The sequence below is a fragment of the Platichthys flesus genome, chromosome 22 (assembly GCF_949316205.1).
Source record: "Platichthys flesus chromosome 22, fPlaFle2.1, whole genome shotgun sequence".
In the NCBI taxonomy this organism is placed as follows: Eukaryota; Metazoa; Chordata; class Actinopteri; order Pleuronectiformes; family Pleuronectidae; genus Platichthys; species Platichthys flesus.
The window spans coordinates 3427108-3436503 of NC_084966.1; the positions used below are offsets into that span (position 1 = coordinate 3427108).

General features: G+C 47.0%; 1 protein-coding gene across 1 annotated transcript; it reads right to left on the reverse strand.

Annotated features, from left to right (window-relative positions):
- Positions 1-46: 46 nt before the first annotated feature.
- Positions 47-9126, reverse strand: LOC133933876 (rho GTPase-activating protein 20-like). Its single transcript, XM_062381116.1, has 15 exons — positions 8896-9126; positions 6651-6736; positions 5214-5387; positions 4975-5124; positions 4361-4402; positions 4170-4254; positions 3947-4024; positions 3530-3596; positions 3108-3296; positions 2821-2987; positions 2416-2580; positions 1911-2023; positions 1640-1832; positions 1081-1195; positions 47-966 (listed from the first exon to the last, which is right to left on the reverse strand). Exons 1-15 carry the CDS (start codon positions 8968-8970, stop codon positions 47-49), a joined length of 2619 nt encoding a protein of 872 aa, XP_062237100.1. The 5' UTR covers positions 8971-9126.
- Positions 9127-9396: the final 270 nt, after the last annotated feature.

Consider the following 9396-nt stretch of genomic DNA (forward strand, 5'->3'; position numbering starts at 1 on the left):
ATAAGCACATACAATGAATTTAGGCCAATACAATATAATACTCCAGTCATAAGAAGTTTTTACTTACCCCAGTCTTCTCTTCGTCTTCTTTTTCTAAGTTGTCTTGTTGGGTCAGTGACAGTCTCCGGTCTTTCCTCAGCCAGGAATTTGGGTGGAGGCCCCTGCAACCTCTTGAAGTCCCCCAGTTGGATGATTCTCTGGGAATGGTCTCCAGCTCCGGAGATTCATTCGAGGTCAGAGCGGAGCCGACGCTGGTGGACAGGGATGCAGTAGTATCGTTGGAGGGCAGGCATGGTTTGGACGGATGAATCCCCCGTCTGGCTGCACAGTGGTCACTGCTCAGGGAGTCAAGGGAATCCAGGGAGGAGCGTGTCGGTGCAGGGGAGGTGGCGGTAGAGGAGAGGCTGGAGGAGCTGGCTCCCAGAGCTCCTCCGTGAAGGTTCGGCTCGCCTCCAGCTCTCCTGCTCGGACCTCCAGAGTGTGTGTGAGCGAGTGTGAGAATGCTTGTCTTCTTTATTGGCTCTTCGTCCTCATCCTCACCAGTGAGCCCGTCGGTACTCCCTGAGACACACGGCCGGAACTTGGTCATGTATGCGATGGCCGGCTCTGAGCGCCGCCTCTGTCTGTGCCGTCCATCCAGGGACAGGGAGTCCAGGGCGGAGGAGGCGTCAATGGTCGGTGAGTCCTGGCCGGGGCTGGAGAGGTGTGGGTCCTGTCTCCGGCCTCTTGATCTCCGCAGCGGGTTTAGCTTCAGACCAAGTGGGCTGCCTGCAGGGGTGTGGTGTGTATCTGGGTCTGTGTCTTGGTCGTAGTCACTGAACGTGAGGATGGAGTCCAGGCTGCCCTGAAGAGCTTTGGATCGAGGCTTCATTCGGCTGCAGAGACCGGGCGACCCCCCGCTGATGTTGTCCAACTCGTTCTCCAGACTGTCGTAGGACGAGTCGGTCGGAGGGTCCTTCCACGACTCTGATGGGCCAGAAAACAATTTATGTCAAAAGTAATTTTGATAATCTACTTTTATGGACTAATGTATCTGTGACTTTAAATCTCTGGATCTCTGCATCTCCATCATGTCTGTACCTGATCCCAGCTCGTCAGTGTTGAGCTTCTGTGGCAGCCCTCCAAACAGAGAGGTGGGGTCCTCTCCTAGGATCAGCTGACAGTGTTCTATCATGAACTTCACCAGTTCACACACCTGCAGCACACAAGAAGAGGAGAAGAGGAAACGCCTGGTGGAAATATATGTACCGGTTGTTTTCACACTTTTCAAGGCTGGTGGTAATCTCCTGCTCTTCATTTCTGAGCTGCTGCTGGTGTTACAATGCGTCCTTCTTTCAGGAACAGAAAAACAGCTTTGCTTCATTATTTTGTGGATCTTACTCAACTTGTTTCTTGGGATGGCAACTTTGGTGACAAAACTAACAAATGGTTCTTTGTTGCTGAGTTGTGAGACGCTTAGAGAGATTTATTTGCGGTGTGGCAATGTAATAATCCTGGGCGTCTATCAAGGTCTGGGTCAAATTCCACAGTGTATTTGTGATATTCTCACAAAACTTTTTGGACTGAATTTATTGTTGATAAATGTTTGCTCCTCATCTGTAAACTCAGTACGAGCCAATGAAGATCTCTCAGATCTCACCTTCTTAGCTCCCTCTCCTTCCACCTCAGGACTACAAGGTGCTCCGGGAGGCCAAAGCATGCTGGGAGCGATGCACACCGATAAGTTGAAACTTGTCATTTGGTTCTCGTGAGCGTTCCCCTCGATGCCGTGCAGCACGGCCAACAGGTGGCGTAGCAGCAGGGCGTTTCCTTTGGGCAGGCGACAGGTCATCCTGCCAGAGGTCGGATCAAGTAGTTAAAGTAACACAGAGAGTCGAGTAGACTAACCGGACAGAGCGTGTGGATGTTACCTCTGTATGTCTTGCACCCGTTCTTCCTCCTCCTCCTCTTCCTCCAGAACATCCATCCATTCTAAATGTAGTTCAGAACACAGCAAGCTGCCCGGGATGCTGCGCAGGAAATCCTGAAAGCATCCATACAGCATTTTTTTATTAAATACAGAATAAAAACTATCCTGCAAATTATCGTGGATTTCTCCACAAGGTATCTTTATGTACTGGCATTAAACGGACTATGACAAATATAAATAATTGCTTCATAAAGACGTGACATCTCTGTGTTATCCCTCCAGATAATAAGCGATTATAATCCAGATTACATTAACAACATGAAGGCTGCTCTGCTGTGAACAGCTTGTCCTGCTCACGTAGTTGCATATCATGTCACACTGAGGCTGAGCAGGATGGAAGCAGATTAATATTGTGCTTACAGATGTGGGTTAATAAGGTGGCAAACAGTGATGCATGCACACACACACACACACACAGTCTTCAAACTAAGCAAGTGTCCTCGGACCTTAAAGACTCCGGCTATGATGAAGACGTGGTCGCGTGTCAGAGGAAGTTGAAACTCTCCGGCGTCCAGAGAGTCCCGCAGCTCCCTGACCGCCCGAGCCCCCGCCGGCCGCCGGAAGATCCCCCGCGTCCACGAACCCTCGTGGTACAGGAACGCCAACATGTCCTAATGGGAGAGGAGAGAGGAGGGTGAGGGGTCGTCTTCCTCCATATATCTCCATGTAGTAAAAAATCAAAGCCGCAAACTCTGATTAGAATTCATGATACAAGTTTACAGCCTGATAATTGGAGACAGTTGCTCTCTACCTGAGAACCACTTCATTGGGCCCAAATGAATGTGGCTGCAGGGGGCGCTGTTCTCAGTAAAAGTTACAGTGTTACTAGAATCCTTGGTGTACCCACTCACCATGACCGGCTTCGGCAGAGCGTCCTCTGCACAAATGGCGCTGAGTGGCTGTCCGAACAGGAAGCCACGGGGAGCAAGTGACAGCTCATTGAGGTGTGAGGAGGAGCCTCGCCAGAACGCCCAGGTGATGAGGGACCGCCTCCTTTTAAACGGCTTCTGAAACAAGTCTGGAAAGACAACACAGTTTCCCAGAATGCATGAGAATACATCTTTCATTTCTTTTAAACTACACTAACCGTCATTTACACAGGACAGAGTGAAGCTCCGTGCACAGTGGCTGGTCTCACCTGCAGATACTTGCTGCAGCGTTTCCGTGGGTCGAGGCTTCAGGATGAACTGGCACTGCTTGCTCACCTGCAGCTGCTCCGCCTGCAGCGCCCTCTGCCTGTCCACAGCCGGTGCCGAGGCGTCCCTGCCTCCCTGAGACATCGAGCATCTCACGTGGCTCATCTGGATGCAGAATGGAAACTCATGACCTGAGACACAGAGGAGGAAACAGGATCAATCCCTGGAGGCTTGATATAGTTCCCATAGAACAAAAACCACACACCAGTGAGCCCTGGCTGCCAGGAGCTAACTGTTTTCTGAGAGGGAATGGTACCAGTGAGTTTAAAAGACACATCTCGCCCCCTGTGGTGGTGAGAAACAGAATCGGAGATCATCCAGGAAACAATACATTTAGAACAGGATGTGTCTAGGTGTTGCTCACCTATCAGAGGATAGGGAGTGTTGTCCCTCTTCGAGATGACCCACAGCTGATAGTCTTTCACATTCCCCTGAGAAGAAGACACAAGAGTCAGAGAGACAAGACACGAGATGCTACCAGACCTCAGAGGACAGGGTGGCAGGAAGAGAGATGAAAGAAACGTATTCACCCTCAGTGGTCACACGCTGCTGGTTTGACATCACATGTTAATTGTGCGGCTAAGGTGGTGCAGGACTAAAGTGTTGGTGCTGAGCTGCAGCAATAAATCTAAATCAAGGTTTTAGCAAGTTTACATGATAGAAAAGATAAAAGGACTGGAAACAGAATGTTTGTGCTGTAAACATCTATTCTAGCTGGGGGGGTGGGGTGGGGGGGGGTCCACTATGAACTGTTTCCTCTCATTTAGTCTTTGTCACTCACTATGATGCTGAACTGCTGCAGAGCCAGTCGGATCACCTCATTGGTTGAGTCTGAGTTGCTGACAGGAAGTGTCTTGGTCTAGTGGGGGGAGCAGAAGACACCCGTGCACATCATCAGGAGAACAGAGCAGCACGACAGACACACACTAGCTAATATTTAAAAGTTTGTGTATAAAATGTTCACCATGTTAAAATGACAGATACAAACATCAGAGTAAACTTACAACAGCGAAGGAGTTGATTCCCTTCCCGTACACTCTCAATGGAATGGTTTTAGGGTCCTCCTTCTCTTTCTCCTCTTTTATACGACTGGAATTAATGAAAAGAGGAAACACCAAGTGTGAGGCGTCTAACACACACACACGTGTAAATACACACACACACACACACACACTTTATATTGTGTGAAGTTTACCTTTTGAGGAGGGAGAGCCATCTCTCCTTCTGTTCTGCTGAGCTGAGGGACACAGTAGAAACATGTCACACATTGTTATAGTGTGTGTGTGTGTGTGTGCTGACTTGGATTTGTGTGTTTCCTATTTTAACTCCACACCTGTCCATGTGTTCTGCTTTCTGTAATTTTCAAGAAAATAAATCTGGAGAGAAGTTTTGAGTTCCTTCCTCAAAAATGATCCTGGCCCCTGTTTGCTCCTCATCCTGTCTGTTTTCTGTTCTTGGAATTTACCGTCGAGTTTACAGCGTCATCAACATATTTACTATTGAAACATAAACACAGTTTACAGCCACTGACGTTGGGCGGCGTGAACGGGATCAAAGTTTACAGAAAACACGATGTTTGAGTTCTGACGTGTCACTCGGAGTCTCATTAAAATGTCTCAGCAGAATGTGTCCAGGTTCTTCTAAACACCGGTGCTGTTAAACAAACACTCACACACAGTGTTACAGTAAACCAAGAATTAGAGTGATCAGAGAGGCTGGATATGTTTACAGGAACATGTTTTTATACGCCCAACACATTCCAGCTTGTTTCTGCATCTTTGCAGATTTGTGTTTGTGTGTTTGTGTTACCTAAACATAGCACCCGAGTTGCAGGTGGGCCAGCCCATGACGAAGCTCCTCTCAGGGTTGGTGCTGCCCTCACACACCTCGTCCATGCAGCTCGCCGTCCACATGTCACACACACGCACCTGGGCCTTCTGCTTGAAGTGGTTGGCTGACCTGGGAACGTAAAGAGTCGGCGTGAAAACACACACATACACATTTTTACCTTGGACTGTGGAGGGAGAGAGGAGCAGCCCTGTGCTCACTTTGCTTTGGCGATAACCAGGAGGTCATTAAACAGGAAGAGGTGTCTGTCCTGAGTCTGCATCCCCGTCTTCAACTGAGCGTGTGCGTGGAGAAGAAAGGACCTATCAGGGGCGGCGAGGAAGGACTGGACCAATGGACACGTCTCTGGACACAGCGGAGGCAGGAAGCTCTCTCTGAAACACACGGAGCACGTCAGAGAGAATAATCACAATTTGTTGTTTTTAAGTTGCAGCAAAAGAAATCTGAATGACGTTTCTGAATATCCAGACTGAACCCGTCTGACCTGGAACATTCTCTGGAGAGCATGTCTGAAAACATTATTTGAGCTGATGAGAAGTTAAAGCATCTTTGGTGTCTGCCACTATCACAGCATGTTTCCCTGTCACACCTTCTCTTTTGAATCCAGGGAGTTTTGGGGGGGAAGTCTTTACTGCAGAGGGGGAGCATGCAGGACAGTGATATTCTCAGTGTGGCCTTAACTTCTCTTAGCCTTTTTCCAAAGCCCTGCAGTGTTACGCAAACTCACGTCAATATCTAAACTCTTTAAAAATGCAGCTAAGTTCTCTGAGTGGCTCTGACATCTCCTTGTGTAACCACTGACAGCGTGACTGGGGGGTAATGCTGGGCAGCAGCTAACTCATTGTTTGTAAATGGTGGACAGTATCAGTTCATCTGAAGACATGTTCCGTGGCGATGAAAGAAAGACTCAGTCATCCCCTGCTGCTTAGGATGAATGACATGTGCCTCCTTCATCTGAAGATCTGGCCCGATGTGGACACACTGTGCACGTTCATTGAGTTTGCATGATCCACATTTGACTTTGGATTCAATAGAAACGAATGAGGCTTCAAAGTCTCTCGTGTTCTGCTCGTTATGTAAACTGTGTTGAGTCAGAGGCTGTGAGATCCAGAGCAGAAGGCAACGAGAGGTCAGTCACAGCAAAACTGCAACTGTATCTTTGCACAGTATAACTTTCAGGAACATGGGTTTGAATGTTGTGGCTGATCTGTGTAAGTTATTTTTCATTTGACTTCTCCTCACGTGCCTCAAGGCCCATTTTTGCGTAGGAGGAGCTTTTTAACGAGGTTATTTCTTCTTCACTTTCCTTCTCCATATGTTCTACAACAGACACTAATAATAGCTGCTGATCCTCTGGTAAGTCTGGTTACAGGTGGATTATCTATCCGAGTGGATTCAACACCTCAGTCAGGGTTGTGCCAGGGGCATGTGACTGTGTGTGTGTGTGTGTGTGTGGCCTGACCACAGCGACCTCTTTGTTAGAGAACAGGAGGAGGTCTGGCGGTTTCTGCAGATGTTGGAATTGACCCACTCAGCCTGTCAAACACAACGGCTTCAACAGCAGGACAATAAACTCACTGCTCTAAGGACCGTGCACTGTTAATTTAGAAGACTACCTGCTGATTGTGATTTGTTACCTGGAGATGGTCTTGGACCTGGTGAGAGCTTTGGTGAACACCAGAGACGGAGCCGACTGACGCCGATAACTCTGAGACTTCATCAGCTGAAAGAGACAAAACAAAGAAACACACGTCCATTTACATTTTGCTTGTTTGATTTCCTATCATCAATATTCATGCTTCATTCCTGCCACACTGCTCTGTAAAAGCAAAAGGCTCAAATCCCACCGTGTGTGCGTCATGTTTACTGCACACATGTTACATAGGCACCTTAATGTTCTGTCCATTCATCACCGAGCGGGGACTGACCTCGACAGCGCCAAGCACGGCAGCCGTTTGAAAGAGGAGACGTTAAACACAAAGGAATGTCGGATCATGAGGATCAGTGTTCCATCTCTCTCTGAACTCTCTCACACTTCAGATACCCAGTGAATTATCTTTGCTGCAATTTGAAAGTCACGTTTATCTTCTGTTTCTGTGCCTCTCAACACTCCAGAGATCCTCTTTTTTCTTTGCTGGATTCTCGTTTCCTCACGAGGATCAGTGAAGATTCATTTAATCTAATTATAGAAGGATTTCTGAGTGTGAAGCGAGGTGACAAACAAGCTCTAGACAACCATAGTTCATTCACTGTCTGAAGGACTAACACAACCAGTGGAACAGTCCCAGGTTCCTGGTTAATGTGGTTATTTACTCCACCTGAGCTCTAAGAATTTCCAGCAGGTGGAAAGACGAGGGTTTAGTAGTTTCACCACTGAGCTCTCAATGTAATGAACGTTTGAGATCTCTGGGTCTTTATTGTCCCTTAATATCTTGTGATTTCTGACAATATACAGGACACTGGAACAGATTTTCAAATCGTTTTTACATCTTGAAATACTCCATATGTTTCTAGTTGATAAGATTGCTTTTAATTACTTGTTTGATGTTATTAAAATTAGGATAAACTGTGGACGCTGTCTCTAAATATGCAAGATGGCAGCGTTTGCATCTGGGATATTTTGGCTTCATTTCTGGATAGTGGGAGGAAGTGGAGACGCTTTGATGGCGACATCATTCCTACTTACCATCATGAATCATTTTTTTAATCTATATAAGCTCCAGGTCGTGTCTGTAGTCCTACAGGTCGCAGTGATATCTATAAATTACCCTTTTTGAACCACACATTTTGTGGTGTGAACTTTAAATCGTCCCTGCAGCTCTTTGCAGCGGTATCTTTGGAAAACGTGTTTTTCTCACACATCCTCCGTCAGCAGGTCGAACACAGTCTCCAGCTTGTGTGCAGGCTTTAAAACCTTCTGAGTGCAAACAGAAGTAAAAGAGTCCACAGTGAGAAAAGATCAGATCCCCTCCCCCCCCGCCCATCAACTGACACGCATGTCCACACACCTCTTGACATTTCACGATGTAATATCGTTGGTTCAGTCGTGTCGCACGGTGCTGAAACATTCCTCACACTCCAGCCACAACATTACAATGTTACCTTTCAGCCCTAAAAATACACTGCGACATGATAAGCCAATGTGGAAATATGACTTTCCTGCTCTGTTGACCAGCTCTGATATTAGTGACTGTGTCCCAACACACAGCAGCTCAGAGGAGAGTAAGCCGGGCTGGATTCATGCCTCCAAACTGTGACGTTTCATTTACTCTCTGCGAACTTCAGTTGATATACACATACGCACTGATCACTGTGTTTGCTCATACTGTCAGAAACCTACAGGACCGGCAGGGACACTCCGAACATACATGTGGAATCATTAACCCAAACAAGGACAGAGCAGCAGGACTCTTTTCTTACATCAGCATGATGTCTTGCAGCCACAGACTAACTGAGGAACTAATCATCCATCAATAAAATAGATATTAGGCTGAATATCAGATGGTACACTGCACAATATCTTTGTCTCATGTCAGTCACACAAAAGTCAAGTAAACTGTAGATCTACAACACACTACTTAATTGTTATTTTCATTATTGATTCATCTTATTATAATTGAATTTATGGCATCATTTGCATTGAATGATTAATCAGTTGTAGAATTAATTGGTGATTTATTTCTGAGACGCTACTGAGTGCAGGTGGGTGTGACCCCATGGCAGGTACGTGATGGTACATCTCAGGTGAAATAACTGAAGCTGGACACAATCCCATGCGCCTTTACGCACAAACTGATTCTTATTAACGTTTCTCCTTAAATCATAAAATCAGAAACGTGTTCCCTAAATCTCGATGAACGCCTCAGGTGGTTGTAAACATACCCGTTTGTTTTCCTGCTGCCCTGCTCCCCCTCGGCCGAGGCTGTCCTGCTGCTGCTGTGGAGACATGTTGTCCATCCAGCCTCCAGACGTGCTCCGGCTCACTGTCCAACTGTCCTCCGGGGATGCAGGGGACACAGGAATCCCATTAATAACCTCTGTCTCCGGAAGATGGAGACCATCTCAACACAAGCTCGGAGGAAGTCACTGAAGGTCTGCTGCTGGGGACGCAAACAGTCGATTCTGTGAGGAGGGAAGTTCAGGTGAGTTTTTTGTAGATGAAGAGATATATAAAAAAGTGAGTGATAGAAGCAGCTGAGACCAGAGATGTGCCTCCTGCTCACCATCAATGAAGTCTGAGCTGTAACCAAAGCACCTCCTGTCTGGATTATCTGTGCCACTTCTTAATGCGTCTTTACGCACAGAATGGAGGCGGCGCCAACACGCTGCCAAAAAAGAGGTCCGCCTATTTTTAACATAATTAATTTCGCACAATATCCTTTA

Bases quoted from the DNA above. Each gene is read 5' to 3' on its own strand.
- LOC133933876 (XM_062381116.1), bottom strand. From the start codon at position 8,970: ATGGACAACATGTCTCCACAGCAGCAGCAGGACAGCCTCGGCCGAGGG. The intron at 6,737-8,895 runs GTATGTTTACAA...TGTCTCTTTCAG, and splicing joins GGCAGCAGGAAAACAAACGG to CTGATGAAGTCTCAGAGTTA. The intron at 5,388-6,650 runs GTAACAAATCAC...CGTGTGTTTCAG, and splicing joins AGGTCCAAGACCATCTCCAG to AGAGAGCTTCCTGCCTCCGC.